Source organism: Chiloscyllium plagiosum, chromosome 21 (assembly GCF_004010195.1).
Source record: "Chiloscyllium plagiosum isolate BGI_BamShark_2017 chromosome 21, ASM401019v2, whole genome shotgun sequence".
NCBI lineage: Eukaryota > Metazoa > Chordata > Chondrichthyes > Orectolobiformes > Hemiscylliidae > Chiloscyllium > Chiloscyllium plagiosum.
In genome coordinates this window covers 20,487,526-20,510,675 of record NC_057730.1, presented here as the reverse complement: position 1 = coordinate 20,510,675, position 23,150 = coordinate 20,487,526, and the positions used below count along the sequence as shown (strand labels likewise).

At 39.0% G+C, this 23,150-nt stretch overlaps 2 protein-coding genes across 2 annotated transcripts in view; one reads left to right on the top strand and one right to left on the bottom strand.

Annotated features, from left to right (window-relative positions):
* Positions 1-17,894, top strand: part of LOC122560609 (cytochrome b-c1 complex subunit 2, mitochondrial) — a 24,843-nt gene extending 6,949 nt beyond the window's left edge. The window contains exons 2-14 of the mRNA XM_043711414.1: positions 3,424-3,513; positions 5,694-5,843; positions 6,706-6,770; positions 8,240-8,296; positions 8,877-9,001; positions 10,896-10,993; positions 11,097-11,154; positions 11,593-11,688; positions 13,163-13,362; positions 13,450-13,530; positions 14,856-14,932; positions 15,699-15,852; positions 17,731-17,894. Coding sequence (XP_043567349.1) covers positions 3,424-3,513; positions 5,694-5,843; positions 6,706-6,770; positions 8,240-8,296; positions 8,877-9,001; positions 10,896-10,993; positions 11,097-11,154; positions 11,593-11,688; positions 13,163-13,362; positions 13,450-13,530; positions 14,856-14,932; positions 15,699-15,852; positions 17,731-17,814 — 1,335 coding nt within the window. The 3' untranslated portion in view covers positions 17,815-17,894. The remainder of the gene's footprint in view (positions 1-3,423; positions 3,514-5,693; positions 5,844-6,705; positions 6,771-8,239; positions 8,297-8,876; positions 9,002-10,895; positions 10,994-11,096; positions 11,155-11,592; positions 11,689-13,162; positions 13,363-13,449; positions 13,531-14,855; positions 14,933-15,698; positions 15,853-17,730) is intronic.
* Positions 17,895-18,529: 635 nt separating this feature from the next.
* LOC122560610 (PDZ domain-containing protein 9-like) overlaps positions 18,530-23,150 on the bottom strand; it is a 33,080-nt gene continuing 28,459 nt past the window's right edge. The window contains exons 3-4 of the mRNA XM_043711415.1: positions 22,075-22,252; positions 18,530-19,492 (exon numbers count right to left, since the gene is read on the bottom strand). Coding sequence (XP_043567350.1) covers positions 18,736-19,492; positions 22,075-22,252 — 935 coding nt within the window. The 3' untranslated portion in view covers positions 18,530-18,735. The remainder of the gene's footprint in view (positions 19,493-22,074; positions 22,253-23,150) is intronic.

Here is a 23,150-nt window from a genome sequence, read left to right as displayed (position 1 = left end):
GGGCGTGGACCTGACCAGGTAGTGACGGAGGGAACGGTCTTTGCGGAAGGTGGAGAGGGGTGGGGAGGGAAATATATCCCTGGTGGTGGGGTCTTTTTGGAGGTGGCGGAAATGTCGGCGGATGATTTGGTTTATGCGGAGGTTTGTAGGGTGGAAGGTGAGCACCAGGGGCGTTCTGTCCTTGTTACGGTTGGAGGGGTGGGGTCTGAGGGCGGAGGTGCGGGATGTGGATGAGATGCGTTGGAGGGCATCTTTAACCATGTGGGAGGGGAAATTGCGGTCTCTAAAGAAGGAGGCTTCTTGCGGTCTCTAAAGATTCAGAGTCTGGTTTCCAGCATCTGCAGTCATTGTTGTTACCTTATCCTAGGCAGTGCATACCTCATCTCATCTCATCAAAGTTAGCTTTCTTTAACAAAAACAGAAGTTGCTGGAAAACCTCAGCAGGTCTGGCATCATCTGTGAAGAGAAATCAGAGTTAAAGTTTCAGGTCCAGTGACTCTTCCTCCGATTGAGCTTTTCTAGCAATTTCTATTTGTGTATCTGATTTACAGCATCCACATTTCTTTAAGTTAAGGACCTGAGTTTCAGACTTAATTATCACACTTCATCTTAATGAAGAATTCTACCATATTGAAGTCACCTATGATAATTGTTGTACCCTTACTGAGTGCATCTCTAATTTTCTGTTTGATACAATCCCCAACATCGCAACTGTTTGGCAGTCTGTACACTAATGTCTTTTCTCTTTGGTGTTCCGCAGCTCCACTGATTCCACATCTTCCAGGTTAATGTCCTCCCTTACTATTGTGTTAATGTCCTCTTTCACCAGCAATGCTACCTCACTTCCCTTCCCTTTCCTTTCTGTCTATCTTTCCTGAAAATTGTATAACCCTGAAAGTTGAGTTCTCATGCTTGTTCACCCTGGAGCCAGATCTGTGATCCGTTACATCTTATCCCTTAATAACTGTTTCCATAGTTAATTCGTTCACCTTATTACAAATGCTGCTTGCATTGAGACAGCCTCCAAGGTATTTTTTTAATGGCATTTATTGCCCTTTCAGAATCATTATAAAATGTAGCCATTTTTGATTTTTATCTTTAGTTTCTCTGCCTTCCACTTTCACTTTTCCCCAAGTGTCCTTTGTTTCTGTCCCCACTTTACTTCACTCTGACTTCTTGTATTGGTTCCTGTCCCTTTGCTGTATTAGTTTAAACCCTCCCTACAGCACTAGCAAACACTCTCCCCTTGGACATTGGTTCCAGTCTTAGCCAGGTGCAGACCCTCTAGTTTTACTGGTCGCAGCTCCCCAGAGCCAGTTCCAATGTCCCAGGAATTTGAAACCTTCCCTCTTGTACCATCCTTCAAGCCATGTATTCAGTTTAGCTGTTGTGCTATTACTACTCTGATTAGCACATGTTTCTGGTCGTAATTCTGAGATTACTACTTTTTGAGATCCTACTTTTTAGTTTAACTCCTAACTCCCTAAATAATTCAGCTCGTAGTACATCACCATCCCATTTTTTAACTTATTTGGTTGGTGCCTTTATGCACAACAACAGCTGGCTGTTCACCCAACCCCTCCAGACTATCCTGCAACCTGAGACACCCTTGACTCTTGCACCAGGGATGCAACATACTATCCTAGGCTCTCCTATCTGTTCCTCATACAGTTGAATCCCCTATCATTATAGTGCTGTCACTTCATTTTTTTTCCTTTCCTTCTGTGCAGCAGTGCCAGCCACGGTGCCATGAACTTGGCTGCTGCTGCCTTCCCCAACAGTATCCAAAATGGTATATCTGATTTGGAGGGAGATGACTGCAGGGGACCCCTGCACTACCTTCCTACTCTTCTTCTGTCTGTTGGTCACCCATTCCCTATCTTCTTCAGTAATTTTTATCTGCAGTGTGACCAACATATTGAATATGTTATCTATGATTCCCATAGCCTCTGGTTGTACCATGGTGTATGCTGCATTGAGTTTTTCTGATGAGGTCTGCACTGCAGAGGAGAATTGAGATCAGATAAGAGCTATCCCTGGTTACTTGTTACTCAGAGTTGAACAGATGATTACTCATCTTCCAGTATGGGCCAGGGTATGTCGGCTAAGCTGAAGAGGAATAACTGAGCTCTTTTGAATAATTTATACTATCTATATTTTATGCTAACTATGAACCATTCAAAATTAAGCCACTTTGAGAATCCTGTGTGCAATTCTGGTCTCCTTGCAATAGGAAGGATGTTGTTAAATTGAGTGAGTTTAGAAAAGATTCTCGAGGATGTTGCAGGGATTGGAGGGCTTGAGCTATAGGGAGAAGCTGATTAGGCTGGGGCTTTTTCTCTGGAGCATGAGAGGCTGAGGGGTGACTTGAGAGGTTTATAAAATCATGAGGGGCATAGATTTCCTGCGTGGGTTTCCTCCGGGTGCTCCGGTTTCCTCCCACAGTCCAAAAATGTGCAGGTCAGGTGAATTGGCCATGCTAAATTGCCTGTAGTGTTAGGTAAGGGGTAAATGTAGGGGTATGGGTGGATTACACTTCGGTGGGTCGGTGTGGACTTGTTGGGCCGAAGGGCCTGTTTCCACACTGTAATGTAATCTAAAAATCTACATAGGGTGAATAGCTAAGGTCCTTTTCCCAGTGTAGGGGAGTCCAAAAGAGGGAAAAGGGCTTAGGTTTAAGGCGAGAGGGGAAAGATTTAAAAGGGACCTGAAGGGCAACTTCTTCATGCAGAAGGTGGTGCATGTATGGAAGCACCTGGTAGTGGAGGTGTATATATTCACATTTAAAAGACATCTGGATTGATACATGAACAGAGAAGGTTCAGAGGGATGTGTGCCAAATGCTGGCAAATAGAAATATCAGTTTAGGAGATCTGGTTGGCTTAGACAAGTTGGACCAAAGGGTCTGTTTCCATGCTGTATATCTCTGACTAAATAAACTGGAAACACTGAGCAGGTCAGGCAGCACCTATGGCGAGTGGAATGTTTCACGTCAATGTCTTTTGACAGAGGTGGGTAAGAGTTAGAAATGTAACAGGTTTTACGTGTGTACTGAGGTGGACAATAGGTTGGAAGAACAGAAAAGAGGGTATGAGATAAAGTGGAAGACACTTTACATTGTAGATTAACTGATAAAACGAATGATATGTAAGGCAAAAGGGTCATAAAATATTATCTTCCTCTTTTCAAAGATGCTGCCACATCTGTTGAGTATTTGCTGAATTTTTGTTATCGCAGCATCTATAATATTTTCCTTTTGTAGAAGTTTATCAGATTTTAATCAGTAAAACCACCAATTTGGAGTAGGAATTATCTTCTAATCATGAGATGTGAGATGGTGCAAACCATTTTCCGAGGTATCCAGGAGATCTTTCTGAAACATTTCAATCGATTGTTGATATTCGTGTGAATTTTTGATTTCAGGCAAAGAGGTTTTATTCGCTCAAAGTTGCACCTAAGTATGAGTTTGCAGCATCTGCAGAGAAACAACACCTTCCGGCACAGGAACTGCAGGTCAGTGAACAACAAGTCTTTGTCATAAGTATGATTTCACCTTGATCATTGTTTTGAACAAACCTTTCTTTGGTATCAAGGCTTTATGTCACTTTGAGAAGATTTCCCCCAGATAATGTCCTCAGAGATGTCCAATAATAAGTGTGCAGCAGAACATTGTTTGTAGTCTGCACTTCCTGTATTATGTGCATTTTGGTATTCTGGTTAAGAATATTGACAGTTCCTGAACACTTCCAGCTCTCTTGATTGCCATTCACGAGACACAAGTAAAGCAAAACTAAGATGCTTTGGATCAGTTCTTCTGAGAATGTGTATAGGGTATAAGCAGTCAGGGAAAGACTTAAACCAAAAGAGAGAATGCTGGAAAATCTCAGCAGGTCTGGCAGCATCTGTAAGGAGAGAAAAGAGCTGACGTTTCGAGTCTAACTGACCCTTTGTCAAAGCTGTGTCAGCATCCGAAGTAATTTGCTTTTATATAGGGAAAGACTTTATTTCTGAGTTTTCTGAAATAAGAAGTTCAGCTGAGCATGACTCAAATCGGATAAGATCTTGCAGTTAACAATGGGGTGCTGGAGGCAAGGGTAATGGGTTAACAAGGTGGAAAAGCAGTCATTATGTAAAGCCATTTAACAAGATGTGGTAGCATTCAATATGTAACATCAGTTAAAAAGGTGAAAAGTATTTATTACATGAAGCCAGTTATTCATTGTGTAACAGCAGATGGCTTAATCTTTACTATTGACACTTGCTGAATTTGACAGTCACCCAGTCAATATGTATGTTGTCTTATCTGGATGCTCCTCCCTGTAAAATGACTATATAGTTCATTGAGAAACTGCTGTTCCAGAGAAGACTCTGAATTCATGTCTCTTTGGACATGGGCGATTATTCTCTCTTCCTGGAGGGCCCAGAATAAAGATGGAGGTAAAACTATACTATGTCTCTGAGCACTTTGCTTCAACTGAGAGGGAAGTGGGACAATGCATCGATTTGTTGAGTAACTGAATCTCTAGATCAGAAATTCTCAGATTTGATTTTTAATTTTGTAAACGGTTTTCAAAACATTAAAATTTTATTTTCCTGAGCTTGCCAGCCTTCATTTCTGTCTCGACATAAAAATTGATGCAAAAATTCAGTTAATATCTGTCCCATCTCCTGAGCTTCAACATAGATGTCATTTGACCTCTAACCTCATGCTGCCAGATGACCTGAGTTTCACCAGTCATTTTTTGTTTTTATGTTGGATCTCCAGTGTCCAATGTTCTTTGTTGTATTACAAAGGCATTATCTACCTGTCTTGATCATTTAATTGCACTTTCTTGTCCTCCAGTTGGCCAAACGTACTATAGATCTAGTGAATTTCCTTTTGAATTGTAATCTCTCCAGTTCTTCTTTGAATTAGTAATTGAGATCTCAGTGTAATCAAAAGGACAGCATTTCCAATGGTTCAGTATTCCCTCAATATTATCCCAAGACGTCAGCCAAGATTATGTGCACAGATCCCTTGATCTATGTTTATTTCACTGTCCAATTAATAAACTTGACTGTTATGACTGCGAATGGGAATTGAACCTGTGCTGTTGATATTATGCTCCTTCGTAAACTGGTTGTCCATCCAATTGAGCTAACTGACCCTAAAGATCCTGTCTTCTCAACTTTGTCCCTCACCTGAGACATGGTGACTCACCATTAATCATCTCTCTCTAATGAGACAGCGATTGGAAGTGTGGCGACTTTACTTTTACTTAGAACATGGAACATGTGACAGTACAGCGCAGCACAGGCTCTTTGGCCCTATGTTGCACCAACCTGTGAAACCAATCTGAAGCCCATCTAACCTATAGTATTCCATTTTCGTCCGTATGTCTCTCCAATGACCATTTAAATGCCCTTAAAGTTGACGAGTCTACTACTGTTAACTATTACTTTGCGACTGTTATGAGATTGGAATACCACCTAGTCTGAAGTTGTAACCACTATCATTGCACCAGAACCTGTTTATGTCGGGCAATTCGATTATAACTTTGGGCAACTTTAATACTAACTATTGAGATAAAAGTGTGACCCAAAAATCATGACAGGACGTTAGATGGAAGATCTGTACTTTTTATCAAATTAAACAATTTAAATTTAATCATATGATCAAGCCTTTTTGGAGGAACTCAATTTTTCTTCTGCAGGTGTCTAAATTGCCAAATGGATTAGTAATTGCCTCTCTGGAGAATTACTCACCAACCTCAAAGATTGGAGTCTTTATAAAAGCAGGAAGCAGGTATGAGAGTGCCAGTAACTTGGGCATCACTCATACCCTTCGTCTGGCAGCAAACCTGGTAAGTAACATTTTAATGGAAATCTTACCACTTTGAGTAACTCTTCACAACTGCAACGCTCTTTCAAGATTTCTTTCTTGCTTTATTTTAAATCCCAGATAAATTGTAATTGTTCTTACCATCCTCAGTGTGTAGATTGTTTTAAATATTCTAGTTGAACTGAATTGTTCGCAGTTACATTTGAGTGGATAAAGTCTGTTCCTTGATGTTGCAAGGGCACATTTACCTCACCCCAAACTTTACACATCTATTTTCCCTCTTTCTCACCATGATACCTTACTCTTGCTAGAAAATGATTCATTTGATGCTGACAGTTCTCTGGCTTATCACCTTGGTAGCCATCTCTTGGAGTGTGATTCTGGATAATGAATGTCCCCAGGTGATTTAACTCTTTTTGACAACAACAGCAATAATCATTGGGTATTGATCGCAAGCGGAAATTCCCGGGATGTCATCAAGGGTTGGATTCCTGGCTGACTTTGTCAGTGCCATTAATGAAATAAAATTAAGTTTCCATCTGTTGTAACAGAGAGAAAGAGGGACATGCTCGCAGGCAACAATATAATTTGAAATCAAGATACATTAGTTAACTTCTCAAATTTCTTATTACTGTCTTGAAGCATAAATGTGGCAATGCATTACCCCCTATACAGCACATTGTTACTATCTGTTGTTCCCCAGTAAAGGATAATTTCACTGGCCATGCTGAATTCTCCAATTACCTTGCTTGCATCTCTTAATGTACTTTTAATAGAAATTAATATTGAAGCCACTTTAAAAATTACAAATTTTCAATTTGTTCTTTAGAATACAGAACTTAGAAACCATAATCTTTAACAAAAGTTTTTGTTTTGTGTTATAGACAACAAAGGGAGCCTCATCATTCAGAATAACCCGTGGCATAGAAGCTGTTGGAGGTAGTCTGAGGTAAGTGTACTTACTATATATATTTTCTGCTTAATGTGTAATCAGTATGGTGAAAAATATTTATATCAGGAATGTGTCACTTTTCCCCACTGGCTCAAAAGCAGGTAGTCTTAGCTCTGTGTGTAGCATTCTTGCCTCAGAGTCCAAAAATTATAAATTCAAGTCACAGTCCAGAGAGTTGAACACATTGCTGATTGAAATTCCCAGTATAGCTGTAAGACAATGCTGGATTGTCAGAGGCAGTCTTTTGGGTAGAACATTGACTGAGGCCTCATTTGAGTTGGGCATAAAAGATTCCATAATACTCTTCAGAGAGGAGCATAGAAGTTCTCATGGTATATTGTTCAGAGACATATTATCTCATTGCTGTTTATGGGACTTCTGTAGGCAGTTTGGTTGCCCTATTCTCATCAACATGACTACACTTCAAAACACATTTAATCTCCAGTAAATCACTTTTGTCCTGAGGTTGCGCAAGACACTGTTAATACAAATTATTCTTTTCCAGCCTTAGTGTCAGATTTTGCATGGATCAGATACAGAACAAAATGCTGTGCTCTGTGACTGTGAGCAATATGTTCTATTTTCAGAACTCTTCCCTGTGCCATCTTTTACTGCCTTTCCAAACTAACTTGTGTGTTTAATTATAGTGACAAATCTCTTTCTGCTGTGAAGCCGTATCCACTGGGAACTGGCTCAGAGTGGGCAATGTTATCTTGCCCGGCACACACCAGAATATTTCATTTGAGCAGCAGGGAGGCAACGGACTAGTATATCGCTGTACTCTTAATCCAGACATCCAGATAATGCTCTGGGGACCCGAGTTTGAATACTGCAATGGCAGATGGTAGAATTTGAATTCCGTAAATGTCAGGAATTAAGAATCTAATGATGACCATGAATTCATTGTCAGTTGTTGAAAATACCCATCTGTTCACTAATGTCATTTTAGGGAAGGAAACTATCATTCTTACCTGGTCTGGTCTACAGACACACAGCAATGTAGTTGACTCTTAAGTGCCCTCTTGGCGATTGGGGATGGGCAATAAATGCTGCATAGCCAGCAATATCCTCATCCTGTAAATGAATAAAAAAAAGAGGTTTCTTCCAATCTCCTAGATTTTGGGCCCATAACATTGAAGTTTAAGAAAATTGTCCGACTCCACTCGGCTCAATATGAATATTTAATTCCTGAAAATCCTATTGCAAGACAAGTTTAATACCCTTAATTTAAGTGTGAAACTTGTTGAAAATTCAGATGTCTGACCTATCTGGTCTCAGTTCTTGAAAACAAACTTTTTAATCCTTTCCATATTTTTATATACTTCTATTTGCGTTTTCCTGTGTTGCTGTGCATTGGGTTGATTATTTGCTAGAACCGTTTTAAAGAGGTTTACAAAGACTTTTCTGAGCTCAGCTGACTTTAGTCTATTTCATCCAGAAATTAATAACCATTTCTACTATTGCAGTGTGACATCTACAAGGGAAAACATGATCTATGCAGTGGAATGTATGCGTGACTATGTGTGAGTATGTCACCAGAGGTGGCCTCTGGTTTTGAAGGTTGGGGCTTATACACACATCATTCTTGGTTGACGCACAGGAACAGGAGGAGGCCATTCAGTCTTTCAAACCTGTTTCACAATTCCATAAGATCATGGGCTGTGTAACTTAACTCTATATACATGTCACGATTCTCTTTCCTTTTATTCCCTTATCTAGCAAAAGTCTGATAATCTTAGATTTAAAATTATTAATTGAACTAGCAGCTACTTGTTTAACTTTGCTTTAAATTTTAACAAAATCCTCATTGATGTTGGATAATTATCTTTGCACTAGGCAGACTGTTTAGTACTAACTGGTACCAACCCTTTCTGTCCCTTGTAGAAGCTTTTTTTTTGTAGTACAGTATTATCTATGGATTTTTACAAGGATCTATCATAACCCCAGTCCCTTCCTCTGAAGGCATCCATACTTGATTTTCACTTTTTTCTAATACTTGTCCTCTCCTGCTGACTTCCCTGGCACATTTTCCCACATTATGCAGAAAAGAATGTGAATGCATATTGCTGTTGATACCTAACCACTGAATCTTTTCTCCTTCAGTGACACTGTAATGGAGTATCTGATCAATGTTACTGCTGCCCAGGAGTTCAGGACATGGGAACTTTCAGAACTCCCTCCAAGACTAGAACTTGATAGAGTACTCGCGTTTCAGAATCCACAAATAGGTGAGAGCTGGCCTCCAAAGCTGATGTTACTTGAAAATCAATCCCATTGTAAAACTGCTTTGAGATTACTATTGAAGCCAATGTTTTTTGCCTGCTGAGTGAGTTGTTCAGTGAGGCAGCCAAGTAAAGATCAGGATCCTTGCAAATTGAGGCATTAAACATAGTTCCATTGCTTATCCTCGCAGCACATAAGAACTGGAGCAGGAGTAGGCAATTCAGCCCTTCAAGCTTGCTCTGCATTTGTTTCAGTATTGGCTGATACCATCTTGGCCTCAGCTCTGCTTTCCTGCCTGCTCTCCATAATCCTATAACCCATTACTGTTTTAAAAAAATCTATTTCCTCATCAAATATTTCAATATTCCAGCATCGACTACTCTGGAGTAGTGAATTCCACAGATTTAAGACTTTGCGAGAAGTAATTTCTTCTCACCTGTTTTAAATCCGCTATCCCTTATTCTAAAACTAGATCTTTCGTTCTAGATTGTCCCGCATGAGGAAGCATCCTTTCTACATCTACTTTGTCAATCCCCTTAACATCTTCTGTACCTTAATTACATTTCCTCTCAATCTTCTAAACTCTAGGTCTAAATTGCTCGATCTCTCTTGATAAAACAAGCCTCTCATCTCTGGAATCAATCTCATGAATTTCTTCTGAATTGCCTACTGTTACAACCACATCACTTCTCATGAACTATATTTTCTGAAATGTCATGTAACTAGAAAGGGTACATCAATAATCCTGTCCCACTGTTCCAAAAGAAGTCACAAAATACTAAGTATATAAAATTGTAACAAGACCATAAAATGACCAATTTGCCTGACTCTTCTTTGCCTGAGTGGCAGTCAATTCACACCAGGTTTCTTGAGGTAACAGAAAATAACTATTCATTGTAACACGTAGAATTAACAGCAGTAAAAATAGGATTTCTAATTTATGCAACTTAGACTACACTCCTTCAAAAACCCCTTCAATCACAATTAAGAAAAAAGGTCAACTGGTTTAACACCTATACAACGGATGGACAAATAATTTAGCATGATTCCTAAGGTGAAAAGTCCAGACCCCAGATGGAAAGTCATTTTTCTTTCAGTCCTCTTCATCTCATAACCTTACATTTCCCATGGCTAATCCACCTAATCTGCATGTTTGGACATTGGGAGGAAATCGGAACATCCAGAGGAAACCCAGACAGACACAGGGAGAACATGCAAACTCCACACAGGCAGCCACCCAAGGGTGGAATTGAACCTGGGGCCCTGGCACAGAGCTACAATGTCGCCCATAGTTAAACTGACTTTATGGAGAAGTTATATGAAGCATTGAGTTATAGAGGCTGGATAGGCTGGGACCTTTTTTAACTGGGGCACAGGAGGTTGAGGGGTGACCTTTTATAGAGGTTTTTAAAATCATAAGGAGTACAGATATGTTTTCCCTAGGGTGGGGTATTTCAAAAGTTGGAAACATATTTTTAAGGTGAGAGGAGAAAGATGTGAGGTATCTTATTTACAAGGTGATGCAGGTGTTGAATAAACTTCCAGAGGTAGTGGTGGATGCGGGTGCAGTTACAAAGCTTAAAAGACATTTGGATAAGTACATGAATAAGAGGAGTTCGGAGGGATATGGACCAAGCGCAGGCAGCTGGGACTAGTTTAGTTTGGGATTATGGTCAGTATGGATTGGTTGGACCAAAGGGTCTGTTTCTGTGCTGTATGACTCTAAGGAAAAGAACAGAAGGATATGTTGTTACTATGAACTGAAGAGAGGAAAAGACCCTGTGGAGTATTGACACTGCTGCAGGCCAGTTGGGTCGAATGATACTTGCTATAGATTGCTTCATGAGCAATTCTGCTTTCTTGCTGTGGAAGCAGTTGTGAATTATTTTTCTTTTGTAGGTGTTCTAGAGAATCTGCATTCAGCTGCTTACCGTAATGCCCTGAGCAACCCTCTGTACTGTCCTGGATTTATGGTTGGTCAGCATACAGCAGACCAGGTATGAACAAAACACAACACCATTTCCATCTAAAGAAAATATTTTAAAAGAAATAAAAGCTTTGAAGCTGGTCTCTAATGTGCTTGATACAATGTCTCTACAGCTGCTCGAATTTGTACAAAACAATTTTACAAGTGGAAGGATGGCTCTTGTAGGGGTGGGTAAGTGTCATATTAACATAAGTTATAGTTACCTTTTTTTTTTGTCTTTTGGTGACTTTCGATTACTGTTCACAGCTACACTTCAGAAATACTTAATTAACTTTGAAATGCAAGTCTGTTAGTGCTTTCTGCTGAGCCTGGAAGAAACAAACTAGTACATTTTTCAAATCTGATTTTAACATGTTGGTGTTTTAAAACACTTGTGTTTTTCTAAATGTTCTTCGTTATAACAGTGATGTGCTCAATTACAATTTATTCAACCAGATCAGAAGTAACCAAAATAATTTACGATCTAATTTCCACAGGATACCATTCCAACAGCCTCTAGGTGTTTACTTTAGTTTTGTTTTAATGTTAGCAGCTGTTTTGATATTTTCAGGTTATCATACATTCAGATTGTGCATCCAGCATGCTTACATTATTGCTTTTTCTATCTAGGTGTGAACCATACTGTGTTGAAGCAAGTGGGTGAACACTACCTGAACATGAGGAGTGGTACTGGTGCAGCTGGTGTGGCGGCTAAGTTCCGTGGAGGTGAGCTTTGTTACTAATGTGTACAGGTAAAATGGTCTGGGTTTAATATCTATGTCAACATACAGCATCTACTAAGAAACTAACTGGAACATATGGCCATTTTTAAGATCTTCAACTTAAAGACACAGAAGATGTACAATGTTTTCTTAGCTTAATTTTCCTGGAACTTAGTTTGAAGCCAGAGGTTGTAATAACTCTCCATAAAATGTGGCTGACCAGGAGTCTCTTCACTCGTGCTGCTAGTCATAGGCATGTTGATTAGTATCCTGCAGATTATTCCAATTTGTTTAGCTACATTATGAATGTACCTTTGGTGTGGGACTTGAAACTGGAGCCTCTGGCTTAGAGGCTGGGACACTTCCTCTTGTGCCTTGAAACATCTTATCCAGGTATTAGCTTTGCTGGTAAGGATGTAGCTCATGCATTTAATTAGGTGTTACAATGTAATTTTCCTTCATGCATTTTGAGCTATATGATAAATGTGTCTCTGTCCCTGTTTGTCCCAGTTAAGCTGTTGAGTGTCTGTTTGAGGGAAATTAATTAATTTCATATTTTTAAAAAACACAAATCAGTCTTATTAATATTATTATAGCATTTGGTCCTTCAAGCTCTAAAGTCTTCTCCTCAACACAGTCCTCTTCTCCCTTAAACGGATCTTTTTCTCTAAGTTCTTGGTGTCTTGATATCTCCACATTCAGTTTGGTGTCAAATTTTGTTTGGCTAAAAACCTATGAAGCACCTTCCTATGTTAGGCATATATTATAAATGCTATTTTGTTCCCCAATAACAGATCTCAATTGCTCCCTTATTTTCAATCTATAGCAAGTATCATTCAACCCAACTGGCCTGCAGCAGTGTCAATACTCCACATGGTCTTTTTCTCACTTCATTTCACACTAACCTATCCTTCTGTTCTTTTCATACAGCACAGACATATAGACCCTTTGGTCCAACCAATCCACACTGACCATAATCCCAGAATTGTTCCCTCCTCTCAGACATTGATTTGTGATAGTACTGGGATAAGAATTGAATTGCGCACATTTCATTCCATTTAGTTTTCTGAAAATTTAATTTAGACTGTTACTAAAGAAAAATATGAAGTGTTAATTCCATATGAATACTTTTTTAGTATAGAAAATATTCTTGTTTGGCTATGAATACTTTCTATTAATTTGTTGTTTTATGTACATATGGTCTAGCCAAAATAAAGTCCAATTTAAATAGTGCAGATTAAACAAGCAAAACCGTTTCAAGGTTAACCTTTATTAGCAAATGTCTGTGTGTTTCTTGTATGATTTGAATTTTTAAGAGTTGTATAACAGGAATATCTTGCTGTTGGTGTGTGCACGAGAATACATTTAGTTATAAATAAATCATAGCTTTCCTGATGAAAGCTGCCATTTTATTAGCTGAAGTGGAAATTAGTTAGGATAAAGTCCATTTTTGCATAAACTGTGGCCTTTAATTGCAGGTGAGATCCGTAATCAAAATAACGACCACCTGGTTCATGCTGCTGTGGTAGCCGAGAGTGCAGCCTCTGGTACGCCTGAGGCCTGTGCATACAGTGTTCTGCAGAATGTTCTTGCTGCTGGTCCATACATCAAAAGGGGCAGCAATGTGTCCAGCAAATTGCATCAGGCAGTGATGAAGAAAAATGCAGATCTATTTGATGTGAGTTTTGCTTCTGCATTAAATTACATTTTGTATTTTAAACCCACTTTTATTTTTAACACTTTCATTTTGTATTCCTATAAATAGGTTTCAGCATTCAGTGCAAGTTACTCTGATTCTGGACTGTTTGGTTTTTACACCATCTCACAGGTGGATTCCGCAAGTGATGTATGTATAATCAATGCCAAACCTTTTTGCCAAAATCTGCCAACTTTCAAATGATTGCTCAACTGCTATTGCTTAGTTCAAGGAAGCTGGTATTGCAGCAATACCGCAGTGATCTCTAACTGATATGTATCATTTTGTTGGATGAGAAATCAAGATGGACTGAATAGGAGGGGGCTTCTTTACCTAGAAACGAAAAGGCAGAGGATTGTCTGATAGAAGTCTTTTAAAATAGAGAAATTCAGTAGAACAGACAAAGATGTGTCCATTTGTGAGGCAGGATCAAAGCGAGGGATCATGAATATAGTGTAATGACTGAAATCCAATGGGGAATTCAAGAGAATCATCTTTATTCAAAGACTAACAAATGTGATGCTTACTGAGTTTGTATGTCTCAGGCAAAACATTGCAATACCCAAAGGAAAAAGAAACAAAAAGATATGTTACTAGGGGACAACAGAAATGGAAGTGACTCGTGGAACGTAACCCTGTTGGGCCTGATGATCTGTGTTGCAAATTCTGAACAACTTTTTATGTACTCAACATAACTGCAATTTCAAGTGTCACTGATGATCAAAATCTTGATTTGTTAGCTAATTGTTTGTAGCATTGTACATAGAATTAAATGTGATTTTTAGATAAAGGTTGGACAGAGAAGTAGCAGCACTAAAGTAAGGTCCTTTATTGTAAGTGAAAAGAGTAGCCAGTAATTAGAACAAAGTTTTCTGATTTCACTCACTTTAAATTAATACATTATCATCTTGTAAAACTGAATTACCCATAGAAAATATTACTATTTACTTGATTGGCTATGAAACATGTTGGGACATCTCAAGACTGTAAAAGATGGACATAAATGTAAGTCTGTCATTTGTTTAACAATATGTTTGCTAATTTGGTCTGCAGAGAACTCATTGGTGGGAGCATGAATATTCCAGTAGAGAAGGCTAACAAACTTAACTGAGATGTTACAGCACCATCACTGACAGGAAAGTGTAATTACTAGGTGACACCTTACAGAAGCAGTTTGCGTTACAGTTAGGGGCATAATTTGTAAAGGAAAAGGCTGACAGGAAGTTGGTGAAGGATTATGCTCCTTAGTGCATATTTCAAGTTAAGGGCAAGTCTACTTTCTAATTAGTACCAACATTATAATTCCCATTTGCTTTTTCTCTCTTTAAGCAGTTTGGTAGATATTTCAACCTTTTAATCCAATACTCAATTGATCAAAAGAGCGGTATTTTAGTAGGATGATTCGTAACGATCAAAAACATTTTTGGCTTTGATTTGAATTTTCTGGATGAAAAATATAAACTTTTCAATTGCAGGTAATCAAGGCTGCAATGTCTGAAGTTAAGAATGTTGCTCAAGGCAATGTCTCTGAGACTGATATCGCAAGGGCCAAGTAAGCTGCCAGTCATTTGTACAATAGAATGCTTTAATAAAGTTACATCTGAGGGTATTGAGAGTAAATCCAACGATGTGGACTAGAAGTAAAAAGAAAATGCTGGAAACACTCCGTCAGATAGCATCTATGGCCAGAAAACAATTTTAATGTTCCAATTTGATGACGTATCTCTGAAAAGCAATTATTCCTCATGGAGCGAGACCCCAGGAATAAGTGAACAGCAACAAGACAGAATAGGGTGATCAGGGAAGGAAGAAAGAAAGAAGTTGGATAAAAAGTTTAGATTACAGAATTGCACAGCACAGAAGGAGGCCATTCAGTACATTGTGCCTTTGCCAACTTTTGTCGAGTTTTCCAGTTAATTTCTATGTCCACTGTAGCTCTGTGCAGATTTTCCTATTTAAGTATATTTCCACTTCCCTGTTTGAAGTTACTATCAAATCTAGTTGAACCCCTGGTTCAGGCAACAAATTCCACATCATCACAATTCCTATTTAAAAATAAGTAATCTTGCTTCCTTCCCTGGTTTGTTTTCTGGTTACTTGAAATCTGTATTATCATGTTTATCAACCCTTCTGCCAGTGATTTTACAGATTTTGACTCTGCTGCTAATTCAAGTTGTTACAGAGCAGAGATGACATTGTATGGATGTATGTTGTAGCTATATCTGGTGAACATCCAATCGACTAAATTAAAATTCTCAGATTGAATGTTTCTTCCTGTCACAGTGCAGTTTTCTTGACATTAATTTTTATTTATGCAGGAAACAACTAAAAGCCAAGTGCTTGATGACTGTTGAAACAACTGATGGACTGCTGGATGAGATTGGCTCTCAAGTATTGCTAACTGGTGCTTATGTGCCCACACCTGATCTGGTTCAACAAGTTGACTCTGTGTCTGTTAATGATGTGGTGAATGTAAGTAATGTTTTTCCTAACCATAAATATTCTCATTCTATTATGGCTGGAGTCATTTTCCATCTCCCGTTTCCCAAATGTTGGCACTGAATACCAGTCTATGCATGTTGATAGCATGTTGGCAGATAATTTAAGCTTGAGGGAGGAGCAGGGTGAGCATTATAGTTTGGTCCTGACACCCCCACTTTCATCCCCTGCTCAGACCCACATACACCTCCAAGCAGTTCAAAAGCTTAGGGCCCCTGTCACAAAAGCCCAAGTCCAAGCTGAAATATTTCAGTCTGTGGGATGCATGGGCATCATTGCCCATAGTTTGTTGCCCTGGTGAGTCTTTTTGATGGCGATTGTGTTACGGGTTTTTGAGACTTGGTTCATCAATTATTTTTTCATCCCCTACCTGGGCGCGCACAACCTCCCAATAGATCAAGAGCAGAGTCCTAATATCCAGTGAAGGTTGTGGTAATCTTAGGTTGGGCATGAGCCAACATTATATAACTGCCTCTTCAAGAAATTAGCAGACTAAGCTTAGATACATAAAGCCACACCTTTCTGACTGTTCCACTCCTTTTGACTTGTAGGGGTCACTCAGACATTCTCTTATGTTTTGGAAAAGCCTGTATTTTATTTGTGATGTCTCCTTTTGAGACAGAGGTGAACTGGGGAGCATTCTGAAAGAGGGAAAATTAGACTCCTGACTATGATATCGTTGCATTCCAAGAAATGCCCATGTAACCTGAGGATGCCATGAGGTAAAAAAACTAAAAAGCAAAGGCTAAATAGAAATTTAATTGTAGTGGTGTCATATTTCAGCATATCTTTCATTGCACATAGCTTGGAGTGCCGAGAATTGGTGATAGGGGAAGCAAGCAAGATTCTCCACAGATGGATTAGTTTTCTGTTTGGCAGTTCAGTACAGATTCTTGTGTTGAACCTGATCTTTGAAAACAGAGGGAAGACTGTATTGCCGTGTTAGAAAGGATAGAGAACTGAAGGTTGCAAGAGCAAAGGATTGCAGATTGGGCCATTGCTGCTCTTTCATGTCACCAGAGCCTACCAGACTGTTTGAAGGGGTTGGGGAAAGATGGTTCTGAGATTCTTTACCATCAGGACAGCAGTGACCTGAGAGTGGGTTTCCACATATACACCTTGTTGGTGTTCACCATATGTAGAGTCTTTAGATGGAAGGAAAATGGCTGCTGTGATTAAAGGTTCAAATCAATTGACTGGGAAGCAAAAGATCCTGCGTGATAGGCTGAGTTGAAAAGACTGACCACGTGATGCCACATTTGTACAGCAAGTAATAGGAGTGCTTGATGTATCTTTGTATTGAATATTTAAAATGCAACTTATCTTTTATAAAATATTTTGTTAATGTTTGAATTATGTTGACTTCAATTGGCTTGTTACAGAAATTTTAAAAGTGACATTTTGTCTACATCAATTTTCTTGAGCTTTTAAGAAGTCATTGATCTCTATGGGGATTATAACTATATGTGGTGTATAATGGTGCTTTATTGTTGCAGGGGGTTGCGGTTCAATTTCTGTCCTGCACTCCACGGTTTGAACAGTGGATATTTGGGAGCAGGGTCACTGGGCTCTGGAGAGTGCTGTAGGCATTCATACCTCAAACTATCATGATAGCAAATAAAAAGAAAATATTTAACTCATTCAACAACAATTTGCACACTATATGGTGCCTTTAAAAATAACAAAACATCTTCAACTTTTCAGCAAGGTCTAAAATTTGGAAAGAGTTGGTGTTGGATTTTGAAATTGTTATTTAAGAAATTTATTCCAGAGGGGACCTTGCGAGCAGACTTGTGATGCGGTATCCTCCTCAGCTACAAGTGCCTAATACGTTCTGTTTTTGCTTTACAGGCTGCAAAGAAGTTTGTTTCTGGTAAGAAGTCTATGGCGGCCAGTGGCAATTTGTCTAACACACCTTTTCTTGATGAACTGTAAATTTAGTCTTTAAATGACCCAAACGTGAGACCTGTATTGACATTGTTACTATTAATAAAATATATCATGGCCCTTGGGAACAAGCTCATCATTCTTTATTCACTTGCTAATTGTTCACAGGAGGAAAGAAACTTATAATGATTCTTCAAATATTAGAATTTACAAGTAATACTGACACTTCACTGTGCAACTTTTTTTGTCAACAAACCAAGAATTTCCATGTTTAACAGTATATCCTGTTTTCTGCTGAATACAACTCATTCTTTAAACTTGATGCAAGCACAAGCACTGTATGGTGGTGAAGGGGTGTGCTTCCTGCTATCAGGTGGGCAAAGTTCTAATCTGCTTGGTGCAGTTGTCTGCATTCTGCTAAAAGTCACCCAGCATCCAAGAGAAAGTTAATCTTAATCCATGTTGGGAAGCAAATGGGAAGGTTAACAAGGGCATAAAAATTCAACAAAGCAGCTGGGTTCATTTCTAAAAGAATAAAATTCAAAGGCAGTGAGGTTATTTTGCACTAACATAGAACCTTGTTTTAGACCATATTTGTGCAGTTTTTGTCTCCAAGTTACAACAATGATTTAGAGAAAATGAAAAAAGGTGATACTGGAACTGAAAGGTTGGGATCATCAGTATTGAATGGGCTAGGAAAATAGAAGGCTGAGAAAATTGTTTCACCTTGTAGGGGAGACTAGAATTAAGACAATAAATGTAAAAGAGTAACTAATAAATCTAAGAAATTTAGGAGAAACCTCTTCAGCCAGAGAATGGAAAGGAATTGGAACTTGCTGTGGACTGGTTTAGGCAAATAGTATAGGTACATTTAAGGGGATATTAGATAAACGTGAAGAAAGGATTAGAAGGATATATTGACAGGATTAGATAAAGAGGAATTGGAGCTGGTCCGTGTGGAGCAAAGCGTCACTTTAAACCAATTTCTGTGCTATAAATTTTGTCTCTACAGAAAGTGTTATTTAGCCATCTTGAAATACAATAGTCTCTTCGTAGGTGAGTGTTGTCAATGATTGTGTCCGAACTGCAAGATTCTGTTATCTGACCCTCTGTTGAAGTAGAATTTTCTGAGTCTGTGTCGTTGGACTGTGTAGGAGTGTTCAATAATCCACTTTTGGAATTCTGTGACGGGGATTCAGAGCTGGAACTAACACTACTCTCTATGGTAGTTGTATTGGTTGTAGATTCAGTGGTTTCTATGTCTTCAAATTCTAGGCTTTTTACTTCAAGGGGTTGCTTTGAATGTTGGGGTGAATTACGCAAAGAACTCTTGTCACCATTGGAGCTTGGAGTTTGTAGATGTTGGATCCAGAGCGGGTCTGTGGACGATGAAGAGGATGATGTGGTGCTTATGGTATCTGACTCTGCAGACCACAGGTGTTGAAGATTAGGGATGACCTCCTCCTCATCATCATTAGATATGACATCATCATCAAAAGCCTTGTGGAACACTACATCACAGCCAACATGAAGGCCAACCAGGAGTATGTTCTGATTCTTCTTTGGTGCATGCCATGCTCTGGAGATGGGTGGCTTGTATATACCTGTGTCATGCCAAAATAAGGAAAGGGGCTTAAAGTTCTTGAACTTTATTTTAGTGTGTTCATCATTGTCATCGTCTTCACTGCTGCTTAACCAGTCGTCTTCCTCACTGCTGAATCGAATGCTAGAGAGAGAAAAGAAAGGCTTCCATTTTTACAACTTTCAAAACCTCAATTTTCCACAATGCTTTACACCTCATGAAGTAGTATTGAATTGTAGTCACTGTTTAAAAGCAAAATTAAATCTTTTATAATTGTAAAAACTTGTGTTATGAAGTTAAAGGCATATACTCTAGCTTTGAGAGTGAATGCTGTTTTGCACTGAGAGCTTATGACCACCTGTCATATGACTACCTAGCAATCTCTACTTGAAAATTGAAACTATCTAACATTTGGCTGTGAAACAGATACCTTTAATTTTGGTTGCTATTTTGGTTAAATTCCAATTGTTGTCAATCAGTTTAAATTATGCCCCAGGATACTAAAACCCAATCAATTTTGAATTTATTGTTTTTGCCGACCTCTAATTAATGAGATGATCCAATGTTCCGAGTGTAAAGAAGCAGGCATTTTGAAAGTTAGACAGAAAGAGACTGCCATTTAAAAACACTTTTTCTCTGTCAAAGGTATCTTTCTCATACGAAACATCTTTGCAGTAAAAGACCAAAGGCAATCCAGGAAAATCTTCAGCTGAAAGGAGGACGACACTGGAGATGACAGCTGCTGTTTGGTTTTGAAATCATGTTGATGTAATTTTAATATGGGTTTTTTTATGGGAACAGTATATTATAGAGTTGGAGGCAGATATCAAACCTTTTTAGAGAAAGGAGGCTTAGAGTTGTAAATAGTTGTGTACTGTTAACTTTTAAGGAGTAAATTGAGATTATTTTCTTTAGTGGAATTTGGGAGCTCTGTCACTCATACTTTTAACAGATTGAGGCGAGGTGAGCTTTTCTGGGTGTTTGGTTTAATTAACAGAAGGGTTCACTACTGTGTTGTAACAACATTGAGGGGATATAGGTTTTTAATTTTTTTTTCAAGTGAGAAAAGACCCAGTGTAGTCTTTCTATCTTATGCCATTCCTTTAATGTACTGTGATTGCTGCATTTTTTTTTGTACCCATTCAAAACTCAATATCCTTTTCTAAAATAGGTCAAGTTCAAAAAGTACTTCAGATGTTGTATCACTTGGGGCAAATACAACAATTTATTTCATATTTAGATTAATACTAGAAAGGTAGCTGGCAAAACTCAGCAGGTCAGCCACGGTATATGGAAATAAAGAAAATTAATGTTTCATGTCAATGAACTATCTTAACTGAAGAAAGATAGAAATGTAAAAGATGGATGGAGTAGAGAAACAAAAGTTGCATTCAAATGGCTTTTATGTAACAACCCATGCCTCATTTGGATACAACATGGAGTAAAGAAACAAGATGAAGATCATTGTAACAAAATAAGAGGGGGGAAAAAAGAACAAAATGGAAGCTGGGGATCAAAAATTGTTGAATGTAGCAAGTGACAGTGTGTCAGGTTGAAAGATAAGGTGTTGCTCTTCAAACTTGAATTTTACTAGAAGACTAGCAGACCATGGACTGAAAGGTCAGCATGGGAGCAAGATGGAGAATTAAAATGACTTGAAACATTATCTCTCTTTGCACAAATGCTGTCCAATTTGCTTTTTCTTGCATCCGATTTCCAGTGATCACAGTTTTGATTTTGTAATAATATAGTACTTTTAATGGTAAAACAAGTTTAACATTTTTTTGTCCCAATATTTTGTTTACTCATACCAGCCAGGGGATATTATGCTGGCTTAATGACTCCAAGATCAATTTCCTGCTCCAATACTTCATATAGTCCTACTTAACACATTACACCTCATTGAGGCTACATGTAAGAAGATTGAGGTCATCATACTGAAACACAAGATTACGTTGGGTTTACCAAGGGAGATGCTGGAATGATATTTCTTATAGAAAAGTGGAGAACCAGATAGGGACACAGTTTCAATTTTATTTAAGGTAGAGATGTGGAATCTCTTTGCTCAGAGGGTCATTAGTTCTTTGGTAGCATTCTCTTCAGTGAATTGTGGATGCTGGTTTGTTGTATACATTCAAAGCTGAGGACAGATTTTGAACAAGGGAGTTAAGGGTTGTTCATATGACTGGCATCCCAACTACCATCTTAAACATTCAGTCCTTTCACTACTGACACACAGAGGCAGCAGCGTACCAATACAAAATACACAGCGTCTTCCAAACCTGTGACCTCTACTATCTAAAAAGACAAGGGCTGAGATGCAGGAAAACACCTGCTGCAAGTTTTCCTCCAACCTACATACCTTGCTGACTTGGAACTTATTGCTGTTCCTTCACTATCATTGATTCAAAGTCCTGGAATTCCCCCATCTTTCAGCACTGTGGGTATCCATATGCCCCAAGGGTTGCAGCAGTTCAAGAAGGCAGTTCACCATCTGGTTGAGCAATAGGTTCTGGCCTAGCCAGTGACATTCAGATCCCGTCAATGACTTTTGTTTTTAAAAGTGGAGCTAAGGCCACAATTAGATCAGTCATAACCTCATCAAATAATGGAGTATGCTTTATGAGCCAAAGGCTGATAAAACAGTTTGCTTTTGCTCTGTCCTTGTTCCCAAAATTTAATATAGTTTAGCCTAGAAAACTGAACCATTAAACATTTAAGCATACCTCTCGTTTGAATGTATAGTTTCTGTCCGCATTTCCCAGTTGTCCGGGAGGTCTTTATAATTTCTGTACACAGTAAGTTGTAGCTGTGTTCCCACTGGAATTTCGCCCACAAGGCGGCGCAATTCCCGCAGATTGTGACCAAGGACATTTTTGCTGCCAATTTTAACCAGGATGTCTCCTATTTGCAAACATAAACGAGCAAGAAAAATCAAAGGAGAATGGGGGTGACTGACAGAAATGAACACTGTCCAGATCTTCTTCCTCCACCCCGCCATTACATCATTTGCACACCAAATATAGGAAATTATTGTTGTGAAGGTGCTTTATGTCTAATATAGTTTAGAGAACTTAAGTTTTAAAGGATTGTGAAACATCGATTCCTAGAAATCATGAGTAGCACATTCATGACTGGTGATGACTGCTTTGCTGTAGGCCCCCACTGGGCTACTATTAGACAATGACTAGCTTGGACTGGTTCTTATTTACTTGTTCAATTGAAGAAACGCCTGCTAATAAAAAGCTGATTTGGAGCAAAGCCTGCTGGGAACCAGCTGAGTTGGAGGAAGGCCTAATAAAAAGCTAAATTGGAACAAACCCAGTTATGAACAAAAAAAGTTGTTGCTGTAAAAGCTCAGCAGGTCTGTGAAGAGAAATCAGAGGTAATGTTTCACGCCTGATGACTTTAGGCTTGAACTCTCCTATGTCCTAGCCTCCAGCCCCACACAGCAGCCCTTGTTATCACATAGTCTGCTATTACATACAAGTATGTGGTGCTGGAAAAGCACAGGTCAGGCAGCATCCAAGGAGCAGAAAAATCGACGTTTCCGGCCAAGGCTCTTCAAAGGAATGAGGCTAGCTGCCTTGGGGGTGGAGAGATAAATAGGAGGGGGGTGGGCTTGGTGGGAGGGTAGCTGAGAGTGTAATAGGTGGATGGAGAAGGGGGTAATGGTGATAGGTCGAAGGGGAGGGTGGAGTGGATAGGTGGGAAGGAAGATGGGCAGATGGGACAGGTCTGAGCTGGAAGGTTTGAACTGGGATAAGGAGGGGGGAGGGGAAATGAGGAAACTGGTGAAATC